This window comes from Syngnathus scovelli, chromosome 1 (assembly GCF_024217435.2).
Source record: "Syngnathus scovelli strain Florida chromosome 1, RoL_Ssco_1.2, whole genome shotgun sequence".
In the NCBI taxonomy this organism is placed as follows: Eukaryota; Metazoa; Chordata; class Actinopteri; order Syngnathiformes; family Syngnathidae; genus Syngnathus; species Syngnathus scovelli.
The window spans coordinates 9739951-9767815 of NC_090847.1; the positions used below are offsets into that span (position 1 = coordinate 9739951).

The window sequence follows — 27865 nt, forward strand, 5'->3', positions numbered from 1 at the left end:
ACCACATGTTGCAAATAGATTTCATCCAGTGGAGCGGTACTTTGCTGAAGAAACAAATACTGAAGAAGATAAAAAAGGGAAATGACACGCCATCATTGACTCGCTCAACTGTTTGAGAGTAAAGGATAAATGTATTTGAATTCCATTACATTGAGTTTTTGTATATTGGGACTACTGGTTTTCATAACTGCAAATTGATATCGGTGATACTAGGCGGTGGATTAAGTCAGGTACGTTGCACCTAAAGGCCCAAGTACCAAATACAGAGCCTGCCACAGTGTGAAAGTTCGAGTGACTTAGTGATATGCATCAAAGGTTCACGCAAGTGAGACACTGACATTTGTCACTTACAAACAGAGCCTCAAAAAAATAAATAAATAAATAAATAAATACAGCGGCTGGCATCCATACAGACATTAATACATGATGTGTACCACTCGGTTATTTTTTGACCTGATCTTTAAGCTGTCTCACCTGTCTTCTTTACCCACATGTCCTTGGTGTGACTGGTTGTGTGGATTCCAAGTAGGGTATTCTGCTATTCAAATATTTGGCTGATATGATAAAAACATACATACTGTACATAGCATAAATGTGTATGTGTGTGTGTGTGTGTGTGTGTGTGTGTGTGTGTGTGTGTGTGTGTTTACTCAAAGTTCACTTTCAACCCAAATGAAAAAGAGTCTTATAAGAAGTGCTTTCTATAAAAAGCGCATGATAGTTGGTTGATGTCAGAGACATTGGTAAAATAAGAGGCTTTCAAACATCTCCATGCCAGCATTACATTCCGGGGAGTCTCTAAACTCCTTTACTCATCTTGATTAATGCCACATTATTATTCATAGCATTATTTAAATGTTTTTTTTTTTTTTTTTTAAAACCCAACCACGGCACATCTCTACATAATACAGCTTGAGGCCAAATACTGAAAATGTTGTCGTAAATCTAGTCATAAACTGTTTGTCACATTTGAGGAGAAATTTGCTGTTTCTTTTTGCTTTACAATCAAATTAAAAAACCTGATGTTGAAATAAAAGCATGTGGGCAGACTTCCAGCAGCGATTAAACGTAATGGATGCAGTTAGTGCATACTTAACGAAACAGGTGTCTCCATTGCGTTTGTGGTCACTAACCCTGATTACAGCCGATGGCGCGGAGGCAATGTTTTTCTCCACCATCTGTTGGGTCGCTGGTACACTAGTCGTATTTTATATGCTGTGAGGCAGGTGACAATTAATACTGATTTTGTGATGTCTCAAAAACACAAAGTGCACTCTGTGAAAGAGATGATACTGTATATATTTAAATGTTTACTTTTACGGTACACTAAACGTCAAGCACGAAAATAACATCACACTTCTTTTTATCAGTGCCTAATGTTGCCTAAAGAAAGTTGTGGCTGGGGGACTAGAATAGAGGACATGTGCAACCTCGCAATCCATTACAACCTGGTCATAATTCCGAGTTACGTTGTCTTCAATTGTAAGTGTCGTCGTTACATCCCGTGAGGTGGAAATTCAGTTGCCATGGTTACATGCTGCAGTCTCATACCCTAAAACACATTGATACCCTGGCCAATCAAGCAGAACATGTGTTTGGTTTTTCCAGATGTCAACAAAACAGCCTGACTTTGTTATCACACACGAAGAATATGACCTCATCATCTGTGTTGTCTCATACTTTCGGTCACGAGCTTTTTTCTACATTCATTGCAAAGTCATGGTTTCATCACCGAATAACCCACCTTCCCCGCCCGCCCCCACTCGAGAGTGCCCTGCCCCCTCTTCGACATCTTTGGAAGACTTTGGAGGACGAGGCCAGTCAATCCCTTTCCTGATCCTCACTTAATCAAATGTGAACTCCTGACTTTGAGCATTTGGGTTGGCCTTTTCCAGGCTGGGCTATATCAACTGTGAAACAAAATAATGGATCACACTTTGGCAGATGAACGGTGCGAACAGCCGACAAAGACACCCAAAGGAAAACAAAGGTGAGACGGCGACTGTTGGAATATATTTAACCACTCTGATTCCCCAATTGTGCAAAGTATGTGGAATGAGTTCACCAGCTTTTGTTTTTCCTCAGAAAACTGTGAGCGGGCATCTTGATGATGGCTCCATTATTGGACTATCCACGCAGTAGAATACAGACATGTACTGATGATGTCAAAGGTCAGTGTGAGATGTGACTTAAAATAACTTTTTTTAAATCCATTTTGGTTGTACAGTATGCCATCTGTTACAAGCTCAAAAACACATGTAACAAAGGTTGACTCGTTCAATATTTCAAACAATCCTCTGAAACGGTTTGCAGCAAATTATAAAAGGTTGCGCTGTCAATCTCTTAAGCTAAACACATAACTTAATTTTTCATCGACACGACTCACCTTTGGCAGGGAGGCCCGTGAGCCGGAGCTCTGTGTGGTCATGGTAAGCACAGTGGTGATGCCCAGGCCCACTCTGGCGGGAGCGGCGTCCATGTTGATCCAAAAGGACACCCATGAGAGGATGACGATGAGGAGCGAAGGGATGTACATCTGAATCAAGTAGTAGCCCATCTGGCGCTCCAGGTGGAACTTAACTTCTATGCAGGTGAATTTACCTGCATTTTACAGCGCATAGGTAGCACATCACTCAATGTGACAGTTAAATCAATCACAGAGCTCTGTAGAGTGTTACCTGTGTTGTAATACTTTGTGCAGTAGCCCAAATCCATCTCGTCTTTAAGCACAAACTGGGGCAGGGTGAGGTCATCGGCTACTTGGACGGGATTCTCAGAAAGCCACTCAAAGATCAGATCATTCATGGTGTAGCCGACTGTGGGAAGAGCGGGAAAGAAGGGGTTACACTTGTACACCATGGCAAACTACAACTACAATTAAAGAGAAAATAACCTAACAAAAATTAATACGGTTCAATTAACAGTGTCACTTAAAAAGGTAATTTAATTTGGGGGCAGAATGTTTGAATTGGATCTCATTTAAATGGGGATCTCCAAGCACTATGCTGTAGTACGTCAGTCTGTCGCATAGGTTTTTGAACAGTGAGAAGCCACACGACAAGCATATCGTTTCATATACCAGTGTAAAATAAAAAGTGCTTTGAGCAATTTAGCAGAAAATGTATGTAACTACAGTATACGTAACTGATGAAAAGACATTTTCTTTGTAAAGCTTTTGCAATGTCTCACTAAGTGCGAGTCCATTAATGGAGCTCACACATGCAATGTTTTGTATATGCTCTGTAATTTATTTTCTCAGCTGCCTGATTATACAGTAGATGTGTTAAAAATGCATGCCACATGCGACAACAATGCAGAATGCTGAACAGATTTGAATAATACTGATGTCTACACGGACCCATAAGGCCTCACATAAATTATTCACGTTGTTCTAGCCTTGCCAGTAGCAACTGGCTGGAAAAACAACTCCAGTAAAATTCACTTTATCTTGTTCATGAGGGGAATTTTCTGCCATTCACCTCCTGTAGCGAGTGAAGGGAATGACAATGCGATAATCAATGATAAATTTTTTGTCTTTCTCTCTCTCTATATATGTGTATGTATATATATATATATACTATATATACTATATATATATATATATATATACACACACACACACATATATATATATATATATATATATATATATATATATATATATATATATATATATATATATATATATATATATACACACACACACACACATGTATACATATATATGCTACACACATTATATTTATACATTAGGAATTTTCTCACCCTCTAGCATGAAAGAGGCAAGAAGAAAAACATTGGATTTGGCAATCCCTTCACATTCCCAAAGGCAATGTCTGTTGTTATTGTTCCCCCTTACTCACTTTCATGTTGCCATGACGACACTAGTAGCAGTAAAACCTCCAATGTCCTTTCCACGTCCGGCACTAGCCAAGGTGATTGTCCCCTTGGGTGGTGCACTAGTGCTCGTCAACATACATTTTTGCCATTGTGCCTTTAATCTCATAACAGCAACAAGTGTGAACATTAATTTTTATATTTTTATTCATATATTTTTTTCATGAGCTGTATGTAATGCACAGCGTGGGGAAGTTGGCTTTATATTTTTTTATAATATTAATATTAATTTTTATTAATATTTTTTCCAATATTTTTCTTTTATTTTTCATTTATTTATTTGATCGTTTATGTCGGCTGATGCACATTCTGCACATTATTTTTTTTATGACAGGTTTGAAATAAATCACAGTGACTCCAGCACAAAGCTATCTAGCTTGGAGCAAAACAATACCTTTTGTTTGTGTCCCATCAGATAAGCACACACGGGCAGAAATGGCAGCGCCAAGCTTGAATTGTTTGTTTGTTTGTTTGTGTGTGTGTGGGGCGAGGGGCACCTTTGTCCTTATGACAAAGGGACGGGTCACGGCCAGGCACCGAGAGAGGGGTCATGTTTCATAACAGCCACACAAAAATTGAAGTGTTATTATTTATATGCTGGAAATTGGCTCCACGGGGGCAGATGCTATCTCTTCCGAGGGTAAGGGGAGCCCATTATTTCTCCCACTGACTTTATCAGTGAAACAGAAAATCGCATTTAAAAGTGGTTTAATGTACCTAATGCAAAGAAGATGCTTTTTCTTACTTCACAAAACTTGCAGAAATAGTCAAGGCACAGGGGATGCAATTAGGAAAAGATCAACGAGCCCTCCATAAATGAATTTATGAATACAAAATATACCATCAATAACAAAACACATTTACTCTTCAGTGGAGAAACAGTGTATCCCCAAACGCTCCTAATTGGACGTTTTACAGAGCATATGAGGCAAAGAGGGAAAAACAGGAAAAAGAGAAGGTCAGACATAAAGGTGAGGGAGGAAGAGAGGCAGACGCGAAGAAGACTCACAGCTCTCAAGCTGCATGGTGCACGTCTGAATGTCCATGGGGAAATTCTTCAAGTCCATGGGGCAGGAAAGGATGAGAGTCAGCCTGAGATGGAGAAGCAGAGTGAAAGGAAGGAGAAAGAACTACAACAGGGGACAGCAGAAGGCACGAAACAATGCACAGAAATAAGACAGAAAGCTGGGAAATTATCAAACGGCGCTTGCTTACATAAATAGACCTTTTCATCATGTTTGTAAATAAACTGAGTGGCTGAAAATGATAATGTATTTTATTTTATACCATTTTATATATATATATATATACACACTGCTCAAAAAAATTAAAGGAACACTTTGACAACACATCAGATTTCAATGGTGAAATTTTTTGGGGGGGATATCTATACTGATATGGACAGTTTAATGTCTCAGGAACAAAAGGATGCCACATCTTTTGATGGAAATAAAAGTTTTCAGCCTAAAGAGGGCTCAGTATACAGAGTGAAAAAATGATTTGGCAGGCTCGTCCTTTTTTGCCTAAATTCAATTTCTGCAACTCAAAATTATTTTCAATATCTTGTGTGGCCCCCATGAGCTTGTATGCATGCTTGACAACGTCGCGTCATGCTCCTAATGAGACGACGGATGGTGTCTTGTGGGATGTCCTCCCAGATCTGTCTAAGGGCATCAGTGAGCTCCTGTAAAGTCTGAGGAGCAACCTGGCGGCGTATGATGCACCAAAACATTACGTCCTAGAGGTGTTCTATCGGATTTAGATCAGGTGATCGTGAGGGCCATTCAATTGTGTCAATTCCTTCATCCTCCAGATACTGTCTGCATATTCTTGCCACAATAGGCCGGGCAATGTTGTGGATCAGGAGGAACCTAGGACATACTGCACCAGCGTAGGGTCTGACCATGGATGCAAGGATTTCATCCCGATACCTAATGGCAGTCAGACTGCCGTTCTCTAGCCTGTAGAGGTCTGTTCGTCCCTCCATGGAAATGCCTCCCCAGACCATCACTGACCCACCACCAAACCGGTCATGCTGAATGATGTTGCAGGCAGCATAGCGCTCTCCTTGGCTTCTCCAGACCCTTTCACGTCTATCACAGGGACTCAGGGTAAACCTGCTCTCATCTGTGAAAAGCACAGGGTGCCAGTAGCGGACTTGCCAATTCTGGTGTTCTATGGCAAATGCCCATCAAGCTCCACGGTGCTAAGCAATGAGCACAGGAAACACTACAGGAGGTCGTGCCCTGAGGCCACCCTCGTGAAGTCTGTTTCTGACTGTTTGGGCAGAGACATTCACACCAGTAGCCTGCTGGAGGTCATTCTTTATCATTCGGGCAGTGCTCAACCTGTTCCTCCTTGCACAAAGCAGCAGATATCGGTCCTGCTGATGGAATGAGGACCATCTACGGCCCTGTCCAGCTCTCCTAGAGTAACTGCCTGTCTCCTGGAATCTCCTCCATGCTCTGGAGATTGTACTGGGAGACACATAAAATCTTCTTGCAACAGCACACATGGATGTGCCATCCTGGAGGAGTTGGACAATCTGCACAACTTCAGGAGGGTTAAGAAATCGCCTCATGCTCCCAGTCGTGATAATGACTCTAGCTAAAGCCAACACTTGTGGAAAAACTGTTAAAAAAGATCAAGAGGGAGGAACTTGAAATGGCCTCCACCTGCAAAATCAGTCCTGTTTTGGGGACCATCTCGTTGTTGCCCCTCTAGTGCACCTGTTGTTAATTCCATCAACACCAATGCAGCTGAAACTGATTAACAACCCCCTCTGCCACGTACCTGACCAAAACCTTATCAGAAAAGTCTAATTGAATTCATGCAATACCCTGATAAAAAAACTGTTCCTTTAATTTTTTGAGCAGTGTATATATAAAAAGCGTTTAAAAATAAAAACCTAATTAAAACGATAGCTAACTCAAAATGAAAAAACAAAGAAAACAACAAAAGCGAGAATTAAGTAAATAAAATCCCAAGCTATTAAAACCCTGCTAGTGTGATGGTGAAATGATCTCTCTCGCAACTGTGAGCTTGTTTGTTTGTGTTTAATCCAGCCCAATAGCTGAAAAAACCCACATATGGACCACTTATTGCCCTGTGCATCTCCGCTTATTTGTTGTGGCATCGATACCACGGAAATATTGGGAGGAGAGGGAACAATTTGGGAGCATGCCGAGAGCTATGTAATTACCTGCCGAGGCACGTTGGCCAAAGGCGACACTCTTGCTGCCACTGGTAAAATGTTCAGCGACGACCATTTGACAAATGTCTCAGACCCAACTTCAAATTATTTCCTCACAGTGTTGCTTGACAATTAGGGATGGGAAATTCTCTGGTGTCATATTAGAACACACCAATTTTCTTTCATACTCATCCTCATTAGGGCCACAGTGAGCTGGAGTCTATCCCAGCTGACTTTGTAGTTGTCCACCAATGGCAGGGCACATAGACACACAACCATGCACAAACAAACATTCACACTTAAGGACATTTAGAGTGTTCAATGAATCTAATATGCATCTTTTGGGAACATGACAGGCTAGCCAAGTACCTGTGGAGAACCTACACTACACAATCACTTCCAAATATGGGCAAACTTGCACTGGAGCACTGCCCCTTGGTGAGCACCAACAAAACCAGGTGGAGGGGGAAAAGGCATTTTATTATTAAAGTTTGTTGCATCAGTCTTTATTTGTTTTTTACAAGAATGATATCCAGGTTTATACACTTGCTCTTAAATTTTATTGCTTCATTCCAACCTAATTTGTGCCTTTTTGTGACATGTGTGACGTCCATTTTGAATTAGCTTTATGTAACCAAGTGTGGCTGGTTTATGGCGGCGATACAACAAATACATCCAATAAATAGTTGTATGAAAAATGCTCCTAGTCCATAAATGTTATTGTATATTCAGATGTTTCCCATTGGCAAATTCAGAGAAAAGACAAATCCGTAGTCTTTACCTGATACTATACAGAACGCTGCCATCTTGGAAAATCCTCAGTAGTTTGTTGTCAGTGGTGACTTCATGGAAGTTGGCGCCCTTTTCATTGGCAAAAAACAAATCGGGCTTCCAGATGGAGTCCAGCATAGACGGATCCAGATCCAGCGAGTCATCCGGGTATTCGCTGTACGCCAGACGGGGGTCATTCCATTTTTGTCGTAGGAACACATTGAGCCTGTAGTCCTGTATAGTAGGTGGGATAGCAGTTAGTACGCAATAATTCTTTTAATAGTTGCTGGGTGCAGCATACATTTTAGAGAAAAGTAAAAAATTGTTCACTCATGGACATCCTCACACTGTGTTTCCAAAAAAAATTAGACAAATAATAATTTAACAAACATTTTCTACTATTAATGTTAACCGACATAACTCAACTGTTTTATAATCATTTCGGAGGGGGATTGTCTAAATGGACAACTGATATATAATAATGTGCTTGCTCAAGTGTGCACACCCTCGTGTAACTTGGATGTGGCTGCGGTCAGAATAAACCAATCACATTCAAACCCATGTAAAATGAGAGTCAGCGCACGCCTGCCACCATTTTAAGTGGTTCCAAAATGCATTTATAGATGTTCGAGTAAGCTTTTTGTGATGTCAGGTTTATGTAAAGCATGATAATGAAGAACTGCAGGATGTGATGAAAAGTTGTCCATTGCAAAATGGGCCCTTGGAGACCGACTTCAAACTCCAACTGTGCATATGAGTGCAAACATGCGTAATGTGTCAGAAAAAACAGTAAAAATGTTGATAATTGTTTTCCAAATAAAACATGTTTGCAAATGTCTTATCATCCCTACCGCTTACCAGGGCTGTGGACTCGGACTCGGGGACTCGGACTCGGTCGGACTCGGTCATTTTTGCCGGACTCGGTGCTGATTTTGACCGAGTCCACCGAGTCCGACAATAAAAAAAATACGTTCAATTTTATTTTCATCATGCTGCTGAGAATGCGCGTAGGAATACTGTCTACAGCCCTGCTTACGATCAATGCGGCCACGTTGAGTTGCACTTATGCACTTACAATATGTACCAATGTCAAGGACGATTATGTCACCCAGCTTATATCATTGATGTGTTTCGATAGTTGTGGGGTCGTCACTAATTATTTATGTTTAGATAAATGTCTGAGATATAATGGTGTAATTAATGATTAAAAAATATTATCTTACATGTCCTGTGTTTCAGAATGGTTATTTAATTGGGCGAGAGTGTGTGTTTTCAAGCGTTTTGCCTCATGCCAATGGCACTCAGGGCTAAGGGTGGGCTTCAATGACTATTTTTGTAAAGCCACGCATTTAATACCAGGTTAGGTTATGTTCCAATGTATCCACTTCTATCGGTTAAATTGTCAACCGTACATTTATGACTACGCCATGAGTGATCTACGTTATGAACTAGCACAACACCGGTAGGGCAGGGAAAATGTTATCGATCCGACGTCCGATTGGAACGTCGCCTCACTTTTACGTCCGCACTCTCAGCAAGGGATCCTATATAAGCCGAACCAGCCAGTGTGAAAGCAGTTGCGTTCGTTCTGGTAGATTTTGATCTAAATTAGCCTGGTCAAGAGGCCGGACTCGGACTCGGTGCAAAAATCCCACCGAGTCCACAGCCCTGCCGCTTACATACACAGTCCGTTTGCTTTCATTGAGGACTTCACAAATGTGACAATAATTGCTGTTCAGCGGCTGAAAATGACAAAACATGGCACCTAAATGCTTGATAGATTGAAAAAAATGGTTATTAATTAATTTGATAATCCATTAGATATTGATTGATTGATCTAATTTTGCCAAATCACAACAAAATCTCCCAAAGGTGGGAAATAATTGTAATAATCTCACTTCACCTCATTCTATTATCACTAGACATGCAGAAAATCTGTGTAAGCGGTAGTGAGGATAAGCAATATAGAAAATGGATGGATGGATTATTCATAAATGTATACAAATGAAAGCCTCCCCCTCATCTGGAGTATAAAGATATGGTAGCCAAGATTCACAACTGAGGTGACATATTCATTATGATCTTTGGTCAAAATTGGAAAAACGCTTTGCCACTGCGTGCAATAATATCATTGTCATTCTAGTTATGTCTTGATGGGAAGTCCAGGGGTCCGAACATCCTGTCAGACTCGGTTAAATAGTATTCCACTCCCTAATGCTGACCTAGCAGCTAGATCACTGCGCTTGTAATTCCCGAGGGCAGTCGTTTCAACATGTAGCGCTTTGTCTCCCCCCCCCCATTCATTTTCCCAGCGTCTCATTTTAATTGCAGAGTGGACACTTCATTATCCAATGTGTTGGTTTCGGAACGTTGCACTGCTATGCTCCAGGAAGCGTAGAAATGAGGCAACCGGCTTTAATTGTTAGAAAGCAAGCAAGCGTTTTTGTCATTTTGAAGATGCGAGCAAAAACAAAACAATGGTGCTCCACGATCTCAAATGGATTCCGGTGAGATTTAATGAGACGGCGGCGGCGATGTTCCGCACTGAAATGCAGGATCTTCTCACCATGGTGGTTTCCGTGATGGAACCGAAGCTGTTGATGAAAATATTGCAGGTGACATTCACGGGTGGGCCTGAGGGAGGAAGCACGTATTTTTTTTACAAGCAGAACTCATTCCTAGATTCTTCTAATATACATCATAATAGCCATTATAAACTGTTATCAACTGACTTGGGTAAAACATTTTCCAACGTGGATAAACCTGTGTTTCCACAACGTATGACTGGATCATCACGGGTTGCATATCATGCTCACCTATAACCTTAATGAGGACCAGTTGTATAGAAAATGGCTGGATTTAGATCACAGCTCAGTATAGCTTCATGCTGTCTGGTAAATATTGAAGACAGCATCTGGGCCAATAAAGAGTGCATGCTTGAGTGTCGTCCGCTTTCTGGCCCTTACATCACACATTTGCTCCGCTTTGTTTTCCCCATGTCTGGGATCTTTCTTCTTGTTTTTTTTTCATGGCATGTCTGCTCTTGGCTCCCTCGCTTACCTTTGAAGTTGGGTCTGATGCGGGCATCGTATCCCGATGTTCGTCCCATGAGCTTGTCCAGGAAGTCGGAAGGCGAGAGTTGTGGTGCCCTGCCAGAGGGCTTTATCTCCTCCTTACAGGAGCTCAATCTGACAAGTTGATGGAACAAAGACAAAGATGAGGAGAAGGGGTGTTAATTGAGATGATGTAAATTGGCTCTACAACTGCCTCAGTTCTGGTTCAGTGTTCGATGCTCAGGTTCCTGGGAACCAAACACATCCAAGTGCGCTTTTAGGGACCTTGCTTTGTGCACTAGGTACAGGAACAGTGTGTAAATTTTAATTTTACAAAACAGTACGCTTTTGGGCCTGGAATCAATGTCTTTCTATTCAGTCAATTAATTTCAATAGAGAATATTAGTTTCGAGCTTCATCATGAAATGGATCAAACTTGTAATTCAAGGTACAAATGTACATTAAAACATGAAGTTTTTTTATAAGCCTGGAACTAAAGAAGCCGCTTGACACGATTTCCTACTGGAAAACTGTTTTGCAATTGGCACAACTTCAAAATCAACCAGTGTCACAGTGGTAAGTCTTCAGAAAAAGAAGAATTTTCAGCTCAGCGGAATACAAAACAAAATAAACATCATCTTCTGCATGGCCTTCTCTTGTTGTTTTCATGACAGATCGACCGCTCAATCGCAGCTTTGTGAATGTCACAGCACAGAGCGAGGGAGGTGTGTAAGGAGAGGGTCAGGGCGAGAGTAATCAACAGCAAAGAGAAAGGCGAGGCAAAAGCCATAAATAAGCAAAATAACAATAAGGGAGGCTTTGGCACTGAATTTGATTTCTTAGATGGAGGATGTATGCACACAGTTCATAATGTAAAAGGAGAGTGGATTTAGTTCCCTCTTGAGTACAGTTTGACTCCATGCATTTCTGCAAGGTTCACACGGATCGGGTCACATTTAAGCATTCTCACTCCCTCAGTCAGCAAAGGCTCACTTGTCAGATAACCCAAGTGCAAATGCTTATTATGTGTGTGGTCACGCATTTGCACTGTTGGATTGTGACCTGAAAGCCAATAAGGAAAGAAAATGAAGCTTACCCTCTTGTCACACATAAAGAGAGGACAAACTGCTTCTGTTGAGATGTTGTATAATGTTGTATAATGTGTCTCTCAAGTCATTTGCCACTATAGTAATAATAACAGTTTGCAACAACATTTGCCAGGTGAGAGAGCAGTTAGCCTAGCTTCTTCTATTACTTTTACTTGAGTCAACTCCCCCTATGTCGCATTTTAGCTATTTCTCACCCTGTGTTTTATTGTAGTGATCATTTGAAAAGGGGTTTTAAAGTACACAGCCAAGTCCAAATTTAGCACTGAGCTTCGGTGTTGTAAAATGTGCAGCAACATTCCAGACAGCACTCTGGAATAGATACTACTGGAATAGATGTCCTCTACTGAGAGAGCAAGAAGAAGAGGTAGAGATGTTGTATGGTCAATTTGTATGTGCTGCACTGTGTATGTTAGAGTAGCAGTTGTCTGAAGGTTTACAATTATTGTTACATTTATGCTCATGTTAGCCCATCTATGGTTATTAGCATTTTAGTTCGGTAGGTTGGTTGGTTGGTCGGTCGGGTGGGTGGATGGTTGATTGGTTGGTTGAGCATGTTAGTGTACACAGATCGTAATTCCCCCTCTTTTGTCCGTTTTTCACTCATACACATATTTGCTTGTTTATAATGTTGACTCACAGTTTAAAATTTCTCTAAAAAGTGTGTTTAAATAAGTTTAAAGTGTTAATGCAAGAGGGAGAGGTATAATTATCAGGATACAGGTATCGGAGATATTCCTAGTGGTAACTATATTACTCTTGTTCTTTTTTTATTGCCCTATGGCAAGGGATGTGGTTAATTGTGCTGTTCTCGTAAGCTTATCTACACAACAAACCATAACCGCAGTAAGCACAGTAAGACACACATGGCAAATATTTCCTCATAAAAAACAGTAATTAAAATTTGGTTTGAGTGTACTCCCTGCATCACATACTGATAGCAGTTCCAGGAAACTCCAAAAAGAGTTTGTTTTTGGTGGAATTTGGAGACTCATCAGCTAACAGAACAATATAAGCCTCTGGGGTGGGGTGGGGGCTATAGTCACGATTGCAAAAAAGTATAATGATTCCACTCTTGGGACCAATTAGGCTTGAAACTTTCTCGCATTGTTACTCAGGCTGATTTTTTTGTGTGCAAATTTTATGAGCAGATCCTCATGCACGCAAATACGCACACACACACACATGCACGCACGCACACACACATGCGCGCACACGCACGCACACGCACGCACACACACCCACACACACACACACTAGGTAGGATTCATGGAAAGTAATTTTCAAAGTGGCTTTGTGCTTTAATGAATGCTGTCATCCATATTGATTTAGGCTGTTTTCACATGAAAACATTGTAGTAGTTTTTAATTGAACACAAACTAGTGTCTTTCAGGTCTCAATCTGCCGTACGTGAGATTCATCATTTCGGTTTCTCCAGTCCATCTAACAGATGCTTACATGGTGACAAAACTACAGATCGTAAACAGAGTTGCGGACTATGTCTTTTGTTAAGTACATGTATACTGTGTGTGATTAGCATGTTGTTATACCCACACTCTGTGGCTGTAGACCACACTCTGAATGACAATAAGTTGCTTGTAATTTGCTGTCCTGTTAGACGATCGATAAATCAGCAATTCTTTGGGGTCTGTTTAATCTTCCTTAACACGAGGGCAATTTTAGGGCAATTTTACTAATCTTGGGGGAGCCATAGAACCCAAATTGCCCTAAAGCTAAATGTTCCTGCAATCGTGCAAATCAAGCAATAGCATTTTGTGCTAAACAAAACAATATACAGCTCTTAAAAAGTCAGAGTTGAACCACTGTCATGCATGACATCATGCCAGGCAATAAAGCTATTGCATTTTTTCTTTAGTTTTTTTGGGAGGGTTTAAGTATTGCATATTTCTCTTGTCTTTCTTCTGGTACAACCGTTCCAACGTACACATTCCCTCCTAGAAACAATCAGTTGTCAACACAAATGGACACAGAAAGCAATTGATGGTTAGTTGTGTGTAGTTGCAGGAATACATCGATTCCGGACGGTCTCTCGGTTTGTGCCAACACAAAGCTATAAAGTATAGCCACTTTGGTCTCCAGTGCAATTTTTGTCTTGACTGGCGGTCACAAAGCTGCACAAACAAATGACTGCGGCCATAAAGTCTTTCAGTTAAAAGTATTGATGGGACAACAAGAGCCCCAGAAGGAAGATGGAGTTCAGCAGAGGAGCCTCAGATTAGGCAGTGAGCGATCAAAGTTGTCATCTAATCGGACGAGACGCCCGTCAGCCCATAAAGGGAGCATATTCTCTTAATTGGCTTTTCATTAACAAGGCTGCTGATCAGGAAAAGCACATCGTTGTGCAGCCGGGCGGCTCCCTACTAGGAAACGTTCTGAGCCATTAGACAGCCACGTGTGCATGGTACTAAATTTTAGAGCTATTAGTTTAATGGAGAGACAGAAAATTGGACTTTCTCCATGTAGGAACACACTGCTCCATTTTGCTGCTTGCCAAATTGGCCTTGACTCCACATCAGAGAGAGGGTCAACCTTCCGCCACGGCACAAGAATTGACTTGCAGTCTTTATTTACACATCCAAGAGCAGCATGTTTTATGGTGACGCTGTAATGTTTCATTATTCTGGCCTCAATGGTTCGTGCAGCACCTTTCTTTACACTGCCACTGTATGTAATGACCTATTAGCTACTTCTGCCTATGCCGTGATAGATAGGTTTGAGGTTTGATGGGGAAAGGGATTTGAAATGCGATGCAATTCAGCCTCACTCATTTGTCTTCACAATCACCAGTGACACCAACACTGCTTCTTTCGACCGCAGCTAACCTTCTTATCCATGGCAACTCGAAAGCCTTTTTCACTATGATGGACCATGTGTTTGGTTGTAAATTCCCAACAAACAACCCAAAATTTGTCAGAGGTCAGCATCCCTTCGACCCCGAATGAGACAGGCTGTATAGAAAATGGGTCAATGGAACGATAATCCAAAATGATACACAAATACTTGCATAAAATTAGTACCAATACCAGTCGTATTACAAGATATCGATACTCACGACGGCAGCCGATTCCGGTATCGGCCACCCTACTTGAGGCTATTTTACAATCTAGTATCTAGAAATTAGAAGACTAGAATATTGCCATTAATTTCATGTAACTTAAAGGGAAATTGTTATTTTGGGATATATGGGTCTTTCTTTGAAATTAACTGTCACTGTTTTATAAGGGATATTTTATATATCAAAGTGCTAGTGGTATCGGTGCTTGGTATCGGTGTCTACAACTGATCGAGAATTGAGGACTCATTCTGGTATTGGTCTGGAAAAAAAAAGTAGTAATCATGAGGATTTCCATCAATCGAGTGTTCTTTTTAGTTAGGCTATGTTGTCTAGCTACCGACGTCAGTTTGAAGCTACTTTCTTTAGTATTGGCTCACATTAAAAAGCATTCATTCAGTCATTCGTTCATTCGTTCTCTTGCTTGCTTGCTCGTTTGTTTGTTATTTAATGGTTGCAAGCAAGCCCAATCGGCAGACTTGTCAAAAATTCGCTTCTCTGCCATGTGTCTAATTAATAAGACGTTTTTATTTTCACTTTGCAGGCACTTTAAGCTAAACAAGGGGTGAAATTTTGTGTAAGGCCATTTTGGGCTGGATAAAGTATTCATATATTCAATCTTCATTTATCCAAGTAAGGCAATTGAGACATTGGTGCTGTTGTTTTTAAATGAGACCATATTGTACCTCCATCTCTAAATGATCAGTGTACAGTACTACTTGTTTTGATTGAAGTATATTCTACTTGTTCATGAAGTGTAAAGACTATCTCTGAAAAGAGTGAGCCATGACTTCTGGACAAATGGGAGCTGCCGGCAATGATTTAGATGCCTAGAACCAGTCAAGGAAAATGACAGGTGAAGGCAAATGATAGCGATTTAAGTTGAAAGAATAGAATAGAGGAAGAAATAGTGGGAGGATTAAGTAGTTTCAGCAGTGGCACGGGGAGTATTCTCGAAGGATCAAACAGTGTTTACTGTGCTTGCAGTTAGTCCTCCATCATTTCTATTGTTCTCTTTATCAATTCTGATATTTTTGTTTTGTGGCAGAACATAATTAGTTGAGACTGGAGCCAATAGAAAATGCTGAATGTGTCTCTTGTCAAAGTTTATTAAGCTGTCTCTATGCAAACCCCAGAGTTTAATGGTTTCGATCAATCCAGGCTAACCCCGAGTAAATTCCAAGTCTGTGCAAGGCATACTAATACACTGTATGAGAAGGATATGTGTCAGTCTTGTGGGAGCTTGACATCTACAGAGCACAAGTGATGTTTCCGGGCTCGGTAACCAAAAGGGTGCAATGCGAGCCAAGCCCGACAACAGATTTATGGCCTCAATGGCTTGTTTCTTACTCTGAACGCCGGCTGCCACCCCAGGCTGTTCCAGCGCGGCCCAAACTGATCTCCGCTGCCTTTTTTCAGCCTGGCGACTTCGGAGATGTATTTGTGTGAAAAGCAATATCCGTCTCCTGGAGATTTAATGCTTTTACCCTCCAGGTCCCCGAACACTGCATGCTTAGAAGTGATCTGAGCACGACGACATCTTGACTCCTTGACTGCTAATTGCTATACAACAATCTCACGAGGAAACTAACTGTTCCAATTACAAATCTTTCTCTTACAGATTGTCTCTGAGAGTGCACTGATAGCAAGTATCTAAAGATGCAGCGATTAATTTTGGGTTTGAATCAAGATCAATGTCTTTCAGCATCAAGGGACTTGGGTTGACTCACATAGACACTATATTGACAAAAGGATATGTGCCCATTGCACCACAGAGAAAGCTTCCATTCTCTTGGAAAGATATTCAGGGGAAGTTGATGAGTGGAGGCCAAATATCAATACCAAAATACCAAAATAAAATACCAAATATAGATTGATGCATTACTTGAGAAGTGTCTCTGATTACGTTTTGGCCATAACTTCCATCACTGGTCAGACACCAGAAATGGTATTGGAACCCAACAGCATCAGTAGGATTAATGATTGACTGGAGGAAGTAAGGATAGAGCACTGTTTTTATGTATGTTTTTTTCTCACATTGGTTAAAGATTAGTGCTCCAAATATAAGGACACCATGTGGCTGTCATTCCATACCCAATTAGGTTCTGTCACCTTTAGAGTGTATTGAGACTTAATAGTTGGTAAGAAACTGATGCAAACTCCATCACGGATGATTAAGGCCAATAGCGGGGGTTATTGCTTTGCATTAAAACGCACTCATGAGCATTGTGACATTTGAACCGAGGCGTTCTAACATGTCATCAAACGTCCATTAAAACTATAAATACGATGAGTACTTGGAGGCTTGGCATTCACCCGGAAGCAATGTTGTGACACACTTGTAGACAGGCCAACAGGAGATGAATCTTACATTTGGTGTCCCCTCCTCAGACAGTTATTCTCCAGATGTCTCAACAAGCCTCTCTGTATTCAGAACACATTTCACCACGGCTCAACATCTGATATCAACGCGGACTGCCGCCTGTCAGTCTCAGCTACATAGAGATTGTAAGATTTCTAAAAACGGGAAGGAGCGATTTGGCTGAGAGCGAAGGACGGCTCTCATGTACCAGCGAAAGGGCTGGAGACCAACAGTCGCTTTATTCTCAAATGCCCGACTGCTCCTTATCACCAAAACCTTTCAGTTTGTTTTCTCATGTTTGTAGCGGTGTGGGACAGCTTGAAAGCAATAAGTCGTTTTTGGTTCTGAGGGGACACGCTTCGAAACCCCTGCTCATCAAGATCAATATCATTTAACCCAAGCCTACAGCTTCTCTCTGCTTGCAAGTGCGCATTCAGCAAGATATTAAAGCCACTGAGCATTGCTGGCACCCGCTTCTGTGTGTGTTTGTGTGTGTGTGTGTATGTAAGTATATATATTTATATATATATATATATATATATATATATATATATATATATATATATATATATATATATATATATATATATATATATATATATATATATATATATATATATGTGTGCGTGTGCATATATATCTGTGTAGATATATATGCATTTATATCAAATATTTTTGAAGCCATATAAAAAATACATTAAATAAAATATCTAGGTTAATTGTAGCCTGGACAAATTCAAAACATAACCTGCATGCTAAAACGAAGGAGTATGAAAATGCATGCTTCAGCCCGCATCCAGATGAGTTTCTGCTTGTGAATTTTCTGAACATAAAAAGACGGCGGCATATTCTTCTGTGCATTGACTTCGTCGCGTCCCCCAACCTTCCACATCATTTTTAGGCCATTGGGAAATCTCTCCTGCTGGCTGAATAGAAGTACATTGCACTCACTGTACAGTGAACATGTAATTAGAATCAGTAGACTGCTTGACTGCGATGATTAATGCCCTCCTTTGCGACATGCAGCAATACTGATGTGGATGGATATGTCGGCTTCCATCAGTCTCAGTGTGAATCAAATCCTCTGACAGCATGTGTGCTCTTCTCCCTTTCTTAGGGACCGGCTTTCAGCTGCCAAGATCTTGTACTTTGATTAGCCACATGCTAACCTTAAGCTACTTATGGGATGCTGTTTTCCCTTCTTAATATGGCATTATCCTTGGAATGGTCTTTCTCTGCCCTGACCTTGCATTAATTGCTTATGCTGCTTATGAAGGGAGCGTTTTCATTTTGCCTGTGGAGTGACCATGTACACAAAACACCGTAGACTAAGCTTGAGAAATGAGATGACATCATCGTCATGAGCTTTCTCAGTCTGACCTACAAGAAGGCAGTCCAACAACTGAGTTGAGTATCTGTCATCTATCTAATATGGAAGAACCAAACCACATCTTATCTATCCTTGGTCAAAGTTCTTGCTTTCCTATTCCGGTAAATCCAGAGACATGATCAGCATTTCAATGAAAGTGGATTGAAGGGCTGTATTGTTACATGTTGAAAAGAAACTTCAAATTACCTAACTCCTCAGCTCGTTTCGTTACAGCCAATATTATTGGAGAAGAAAAACAGGACAGGCTAACAAAAGGAACCGACGTGAGTGAAAACATTAACTCGCTGGTGAAAGGAATCATTGAAGAAGATGAATTCCTTTAACTATGTCAGGTGTACGGGGAGAGGGACGTGGACATTTTGGTCATTTTTTCTCATAGATAATGAAAGTAAGCAGCAACACAAAACATCACACAAACATCCATGCCTGAAGTAATAAACATAAATTGGCTGTTTAAATGCATGTAGGAAGCTGTAAAAAACACTTTGAATGCTTCCAGGTGGCCCTGCGATTGGCTGGCAACGGGTTCAAGGTGTCGCCCACCTACTGCCCGATGACTGCTGGGATAGGCTCCAGCACGTCCGCAACCCCCACTGGGACAAGCGGAACAGAAAATGGATGGATGGATGGATGGATGGATGGATGGATGGATGGATGGATGGATGGATGGATGGATGGATGGATGGATGGATGGATGGATGGATGGATGGATGGATGGATGGATGGATGGATGGATGGATGCTTCCAGGTGTTTGTTGTGTTCCCTCACAAATACACAATCACAGACAGTGAATTTTTGGATGATGAAGTCAAGCAAAATAAACCACAACCTAATAATCCACACAACCGCCTCTTGCAAAATAAGAACAGCTGGTCTACTTTAAACTTCACTTCGGTCTTGAAGATAATTTATTTTAAGTCAATTAGTGTCCAACTTACACTTTACTGCTAAATCGCTCAAAGTCAAACCGAATGTTTGAAGTGCTCCCACTAAGTTATAGACGTCACTATTCCATTTAAGTAGCGTCGATGTCGGTAACATGACTTTCTCACAGTCAAAACAAATAAAAGAGAAGACATTTCCACCTTCTGTGGACTTGCTAAAGCTAAAACAATGCTAACAAAAAAACAATGTGCTTCTGATCTCAGTTTTAGTTTGAGCTGACTGTCGACAGTTGGAAAATCCCTTGCAGATGGCTGCGCTTGCAGTGTACAAATTGTCAAGTGCAATTCGGCTTTGGCGATAAAGCGCTGTGCTGAGTGAAAATACAACTCATGCTGTCTACAGGGGGCTGGAGTTTTGGAGATCACTTCTTTAGAAGTGGGACCGAAAAGCATCAACCATTTAGGCTTATCATCATAGTAGCTCATTTGTATGAGACAGGACCTCCCCATTAAAACAGATAAGATAATTCACTCATCTGCTAATGGCAATGACAACGCTGTCGCTTAATGTTCTTCCCACATCAGTTGTTGTTTAAAGAAATAAACATAAGTCCATATGGAAAACAGGCTGGTTATTGGGGAGCTCACCGATAGTGGAGAAAATCCAAACAATGCATTTCATGGTAACGGTGCAATTTTCTTACATAATGCTGTGTGGATATAACCGTCACTTCTGCTGTCATGGATCTAAAAGCCACAGTTGAGACATCTGCGAGCTTTCCACTGATTCAAGTCCAAGTGACAAGTCCTGAAACAGCTCAATTTGCTTTGAGCACTTCTTTTCCCCCCAGGGTAATGTCTTTCTCAAGAGTCACTCGAGGGGCCGGACACGCATTGCATGTCTTGCAGTTTTTCCGGAAAACAAAAGGCCGATGACTGCATAAATCCTTGAGCCCCTACAGAGGAGGGGGGTATAAGGTAAGACAAGCAGTCTTTGTATCACAATCCTGTTTGACACACAGTGTTGTACTCTCCGCCTGTCTCCTTGTGAGATAGATTCAATTACACTGGAATGATTTAATTCCTACTTCTGCTTTAAATAGAATATTTTGGTTTATGTAATTTGTCTCACAAATGTGATACATTCCATCAAGTTTATTCCTGCGCAAATGACGATATGCTTACACCTGTTACCAGCATCTTTTCACAACTCCAAGTTCTTCAACTAAAAGGCTTGTTTGTCCACTGCTTTTTTTTCCCCATTTTTATATAATTATGCTTTAATACTGTGCCTCACCTGTCAAGGACAACCAGTCATCTCACTAATGTGTGGAGAAAAGACTCTGCCAGAAAACTGGAGGTCAGAGCATGGGGGATTTATGGAAGTAGATGATCTTCAGAGTTTAATCCTTGAAACAACTTTGTGCTGTGTATAAAAAGGCTTTCGTTAAAACTACTTAGGAGAAGCACAACAAACCCTCCCGTGTTGTCCGGTAAAGGTTAAGAGACTTCCCTTCAAAGTGGTGTGACGAGAGTCGGCGTGATAGCAATCTGTTGGAGCATCACTGAGATAGACATTCGATTGCATAAAGAGTTTTTACTGTCATCCCTGCGCACAGGGGGTTAGACTTTACCAGCTTTTGGAGGTTATGACTGCAGGGACAAGTTTTACTTAGCAATTGCCTAGGGAGAGTCCAGAACAAGTGCATCAATTGTCTATCTCCCTGTAGGATTGTGTAGCAGAATAATGCAGAATCGACAATATCAATGTGAAAATGGTTTGGGCATTGAGAACCAAATGGAACCAGATCTTATGTTATGGTTCTCCAGGAATCATTCAGTTTGTTCAAAATTTCTGTCTAGTTCAACCGGCATAGGCTCCAGTTGAACCACGAGCCAAATGAATTCAAGTAAAAATGAATGGATGTTCTACAAAGTGAGCTGGATTTAAGTAGCAGGAACATATGTCATCCATCATAATTTTTCTTTAGATTTGCATGTTGCTAGAACTGAGGTTCAGTCAAATAATGTATGGTGGAAAAAGTGAAACTCGGCATCCACTCAGCTTTCCAGGTTTTCCACTATACATTAAAAGTTCTGTTTTACAGGGGGCAGATGTTCCTCTCACTGTAAGTGAAGTTTAATTGGCCCGAACTGCTTGGTCAGACATAATGACATGATGGAGGGCTCTATCATGCGTCCCCTCTTCATTGTCCTAATTGCAGCCTGCACAAAGAGCGACAGCACTAAACCCTCGGAGCCAAAGTGCGGCCCTCGTCGATAAGTGGACATTTCGACCTGAGAGAGGTGAGCAAATTGCATTGCATTACCATATTGCGTCATTGGTGCTGGGGCTCGCATTGCATTGGTGCTCATGGGTATTTTATCGCATCTAGCTTGTCAACTCAATGTCACCTTGGGCGCCAGTAAACACATTCAATGAAGTGTCTTTAAAAAAAAAAAAAAAAAAGGCCTCAAAAGCAAACAAGAAGCGGATCCTTTTATCCATTGAAAAAGGAACAATTGGACAATGAAACATTACACCACTGTTTTGGGTTGCTCCTGGAGTAAACTTGGGGTATTAATATTTTATCTAGCGGGGATAAGTCTAGTTTCTCGGCATCATTGTGCCGCGCTTACACTTTCTGAATTAGCCAGCTACCACAGGTGAAATGTTTAGTCTTAAGCTGACGCACACGTGATACACTTCACCGTGCAGTCATTATTCATGGGCTTGGCTTTTCATTCCAGCCGATAGCGGAGACATGTCAGAAGCTCATGGTTTAGTGCATATGGGCCTCGCAGGGTGGCTGGGGGCGTCTTCATTTCTCTCCCAAGATGGAACATTCCAAGGCCAATGTTGCGTTCGTTAACAGGGTGGTTATAATCATACGTAATTGGGACATGGTGCATTGTACGGAACGGGAACAGTTAAAGGTAATGTATAGAGGGACATACTGTTGTCCTCATAAGGGACCGAGATGAGTTGGAGCCTTTCTCACCTGACTGATCACACAATAACAACTTTTGTTGTTAAGTTTTCTTAAAGCTTGTATAAGCCTCAGCTTTTCATTAGTAAGACGTCGAATAATAATTATACAGTATCTTTTGATTAATGAATTGCCTCTCGCTCATACATTGTGCCTGTGTTGGCATTGTCGTGAGTCAACTGTTTCTTCACTTATTACCAGCTTGGCTTTTATTTAATTTAATTTTTATTTGAAGTCATCTGCTCGTGTAAAAATCCCATCTGTCCTCTTTCGGCACTCCCCATTAATCATTGCTTTTTACCACAATAGCCGGAAGAGGGAAACATGAGGATTTCCTGCAAATTTCTTTGCCTTTAATTTTGTTTTCAGATGTCACACTACACATCCACTCCATCGTGCTTACCCTTATTAGGGTCACTCAAGTCTTTCTCAGTCTTTGGGTGAGAGGGACCGTATCACCCTAAAGAGGAAACGCAAAGTGCAGATTGATGCAGAAATGTTAAGCATTCCGTCACCCATGAAATGCTCCCAAAGAATTAACTTTTAAGAATTAAGCCACACTCTTAGAGAAGGACTGAATTAAACTAACATGCAAATTTCGGGAACAAATTAACTTTCTTCAATGTGCAGGTGATCCATCCTTCTCCTCGGGATGTCTGCTTTCATGTTACGTTTCATTTTTTTTTTTGTAAGGACAGAAGTTAGGACTACCACAGTGGCATATGTCATCTTAATTGGAGCGGGCGTCTGCAGGGATCTGACAAATGTGACATAAAACAATAAAGTGAAGGCAGTCATGCAAATGCTCAAATGATGAAACGTCTCCAGGCTAGATTATTTCCTGTGAGCCCAGTGACAGGACGACGGGACTTTCAATTCAATTCAACTCATTTTAAACCGAGCACTGAAACAATTAAATAGACTTTGCTGTGTGCTTTGACGTTTTATTAACCTATTCTCTGTGGAGGAAAGTAACACATGTCCAATAAATCAATAAGAAGCAAAACGGCAGGATAATAAGACTTATTTCCTGATATTTCTCCACATCATTGACTGCCAGCACAAAATAACCTTGCTCGTCTCCTTTGACCTTTATGTCAATGCCGTTCGCTTCACCGCTCTCACATTGTCATGGGTCTGATACACATCACATGACCACAGGGTAGAAAGGGTATAGTATAGGCGAGCATGTTTACCACCCTGCTTTCTCCTGAGTCAATCCCACAAAGATCCTAGCTTGACTGTTTGACCCATACTGGAATCTTCCATTACTGTTGTCCGCTGTCAAACTGGCTTGACTGTAAGATGGTGACCAATGCTAGCTACTCTGAGAACGGAGGCATGAAATCAGGCGGGAATCTTTGGATGTTACAGAAAGAGCAAAAAAAAAAAAATACACGGACAGGCATTATTAGGTGAACTTTTCACTGGATAGTTTAATTTATGCCTCATAGAAAAACTCACCAACTCGCGAGTGTCAATTGACAAACCATCAAAGGTTACGGCGTCAGTAGACCTGGACCAGAAGAAAGTGCTTGGTCCTGTTTTTGCTGCTTGCATAAATTGGTTGCACAGAACCCCTGTTCTATTGGTCTAATTTTATTAATCAAACAAACGCATGAACAACTTTTCCTCACACTGGCGGTCAGTTTGGTTCACACGCGCACACGCTGCCTTGGTTAGCTAGACCAACTTTATATTAATTACACTCTTCATTCCACGTTCTCATTTACGCTTGTCAGTGACCATTCCATCCACAGCTTATCAATCAGCCTACATGACAATCTTTTTTATTTTCCTAATCTAAGACACGTCCCATCACCCCCCCACCCCCTCGTGTTCTCTTTCCTATTCGAACCCTTCCTCCCAGTGCCTCCAGCCAACTGAACCAGTCTCTCCATTACTTTGTTGGCATTTTTCCCAAGCATCCCATTTTGCTTCATCCCCTTCTGTCAGATTCTGCCTGACTTCCATCCCTTGCCCCCACACGGGTTGAGCATCTAATTTCTTCAAGGAGATGCTGTCACTTGACTGCTCTCGGGGGGCTAAATGGGCCCAACTCCTCCTCCCCTCCTCGAACCTCTGGGCCCCCACCCTGGTGTTGCTCGGCGGGATTATGTGACTCTTAATTCCTTTTCCGCTCTCACCTGAAGAGTTTGGCAGGGCATGAAATAGGAAGAGTGCTTCAATGCAAATACAAGTTTAGAGATTGGGGTTGAGAAGGCATGGAGGGGGACAAATGGGACATACGGGTACTACATTAACATGAACTGCCAGTCCGCCTGTTTTGAGGGGGCGGACATGTCTCGTGCAAATGAGCCACTGCTTACCCTGCCCTATCAACTGCTGTGTAAACCTCCACAAACTGAAAGTAAAAGCCTCAATTGTCATTTCACTCGTAGAAGCAGCACTTTATCACTAGGTCACCATATTTCCCCTGATAAATTATATACTGCATTTCCCCACAGGAACAATTTACTTTAAATTTAAACTAATGATGGATGGATATTAGAAATCAAATCTGAGTCACATAAATTACTATATACTATTTATACAGTATACTGTATACACATATTCACTGTTGTACTCCAAACTATGTTTGAGTGGGTGGCTTCAAAGGGCATTCAACTAAATTGACAATTAACTATTCACTTTTACAGCGATGTGAGATGTTAGATGGGGAAAAACTTAGAGAGAGTCAATGAAGATGAATTGAACAAGTCCAGAAGAGAGAGAGAGAATGAGTGTATCAGTTGAAGGGTGATGAGCATGGAGCTGCCAGGAAAGAGAGCAAGCGAAAGCCCTGAGAGGAGGTTGGTACATGTAGTGAGGGAAGACATGAGTGCAGTTGGTGTTAGAGGGGAGGATGCAGAAGACAGACTTTGATGAAAAAGGATGACATGCTGTGGCCACCCCTTATGGAAAAGCCGAAAAGAAAAGATGAAGAAAGATGTGAGAAAAAACTGTCTGAATTTTCTGAATTCTGTTGCAATGATGCATTGAATTTAAGGTATAACTTTGGATTTAGTTCATAGCTCTCGTTATTATTTTCTTATTTGTTGATTGCAGACTTATTGAGAGTGAGTCAACACTGCCTCTGCTGGCCGCTGCCAAGTAGTGCACTCCATTTGGACTCAATTACTTCAATCCAAATTCTCAACATATCATTATGTACTTTCTTTGAAACATATTGTCACCTGCCGTGTATTGTAGCGCTTTCTGTCAAACTTTCAAAGTGCAAATAATTTTCTTCATGTGCTGACCTTGTCAAACCATGAGCCTCATTGACCATTCCTCATGTTTTCCCTTGTGCAATGTGTGTTCTTCTGCTACAATTCCAATTTTGCCTTAAGAGCGTTGGCTAGCTGGAGCTAGGGACATCCTTCACGTAATCAAATTCTTATTGATTCCTTATATTACTTCGATCCCTTGCATTTAGTATTTCCTGACAAAATGCCGTCATCACCCAGTAGCCCGGCATACACACTACAGCCATGTTAGTTGTTTTTATATGTGAACTAGAATATTGGGTTTTTTTTTACCTTTACTGATCAGCTTTAGTTTTTTCTCATGAAGTGCAGTGTTTTCTGTAAATCCTCTCATAAACCAACCACACATGCATTATTGTGTTTAAAAACTGAGTGAAAAAGCACCACTTTACTGTGGCTTTTATCAAAGAGTTGATACAATGGAATGCAAGAGCGAGCCAGAATTCCACAGGTAACTTCATTGGTAATTTCATTTATTCATTCATTTCATTAGTTATCGGTCGCCAGCAGGGCACACATAGACAAACAACCATTCACACTCACACCTGCGGACAATTTGGAGAGGTCAATCAATGCATGTATTAGGGATGTGAGAGGAAACCCACTGGAGGAAACCCACGCAGGCACGTGGAGAACATGCAAACTCCACACAGGAAGACTGCAGCCAGAATCGAACCCTGCACCTTTGAACTGTGAATCAGATGTGCTAACCATTGCCACATCGTGCCACTCAAACCAATTTCTATTTCCATTTTCGCTTGTCCTTATTTTGGGGTCGTGGGGGAGCTGCAGCCCAACACCCTGGACTGCGCAGGACACATAGCAACAAACAAGCATTGATACTCACGTTCACACTCATGGACAGAGTCATAAGTAAATAAATGTTTTTTCAATATGGGAGAAAGGCATAGTAACTAGAGAAAAGACATGCAAGCAGGGGAACAACATGAAAATATTCAACTCCATATACAATTTGGAGTGTATTTAAAAATACAAAAGTACATGACAATAGAATTCCTCAATTGTGGCTGACGTGTTAACTAGACTTCCTTCGTGGTGCATCTTAATAAAATATTAACGGTTATTTGCATAAACAATGTTTTCTTTCTTATGCCGTGTGAAAGGTTAGAGTTTAAGTGATTAGTTCCAATTAATAAACAATGACAGAGAGAATACGGACAAGACAAAAAGTAGATTATAGCATTATAGTAAAAAGGCGTTTTAAAAGAAAAAGTTGATGACACACGCAGCAACATACCATGATATACTATGATCGCTCCTCACCTGATAAAGCCTCCCTGGAAAAAGCAAAACGACAAGACGTAAAGGATCCGTATGACCTGTGGGAGCATCCTCCGACTCGAAAATCTCTGCACGGCCACGTTGAAGAACTTGACTTGTAATAATGTCACCAATCAGCAAATCCAGCGTCCACGGTGCGAGTGTGAGCGAGGGTCGCCAGGCATCGTCTTTTTTCCTTCCGAGTATCAGCGTTTCTGAGAATGAGCGCGCCTTTTGGGGGCGGTGGGAGAAACTTCTTACTCCTCCTCCCACACACACTCCAGGGGGACTGAGCGCCTCCAAGCCGACGCGGCGTGCTCGCAGGTGGCTGTCACTCAGTCGGAGGCTCGGTTGTGCGCTGATGCTTGGTGGTCGTGGTGACTACCGGTGGATTTTTAAATCAATATATTATGGTCTGGGTAGTCATCAAAACATCCAAAACAATGGATAACGAGTAAAATGTTGGGCGGTTTATGTTTAGGGCGGTCTCGTGTGGCAATTGGACTTAATTGAAATAAAGGTGTAGGGGGGGGGGGGGGGGGGGGGGGGGGTTGGTTTATAGTAAAAAGAAAAAGCTAAATAATTGTCCTTTTGT

At 41.3% G+C, this 27865-nt stretch overlaps 1 protein-coding gene across 2 annotated transcripts in view; it reads right to left on the reverse strand.

The window, feature by feature from the left end:
• The window catches only part of glra4a (glycine receptor, alpha 4a), a 32190-nt gene extending 4592 nt beyond the window's left edge, over positions 1-27598 (reverse strand). The window contains exons 1-7 of one of the 2 annotated variants that reach the window (XM_049750710.2): positions 27274-27598; positions 10922-11049; positions 10428-10495; positions 7872-8095; positions 4907-4989; positions 2679-2816; positions 2387-2601 (exon numbers count right to left, since the gene is read on the reverse strand). In XM_049750710.2, coding sequence (XP_049606667.1) covers positions 2387-2601; positions 2679-2816; positions 4907-4989; positions 7872-8095; positions 10428-10495; positions 10922-11049; positions 27274-27341 — 924 coding nt within the window. In that variant the 5' untranslated portion in view covers positions 27342-27598. The remainder of the gene's footprint in view (positions 1-2386; positions 2602-2678; positions 2817-4906; positions 4990-7871; positions 8096-10427; positions 10496-10921; positions 11050-27273) is intronic. The other variant, XM_049750633.2, reaches the window with a different exon arrangement.
• Between the last annotated feature and the right edge of the window lie 267 nt (positions 27599-27865).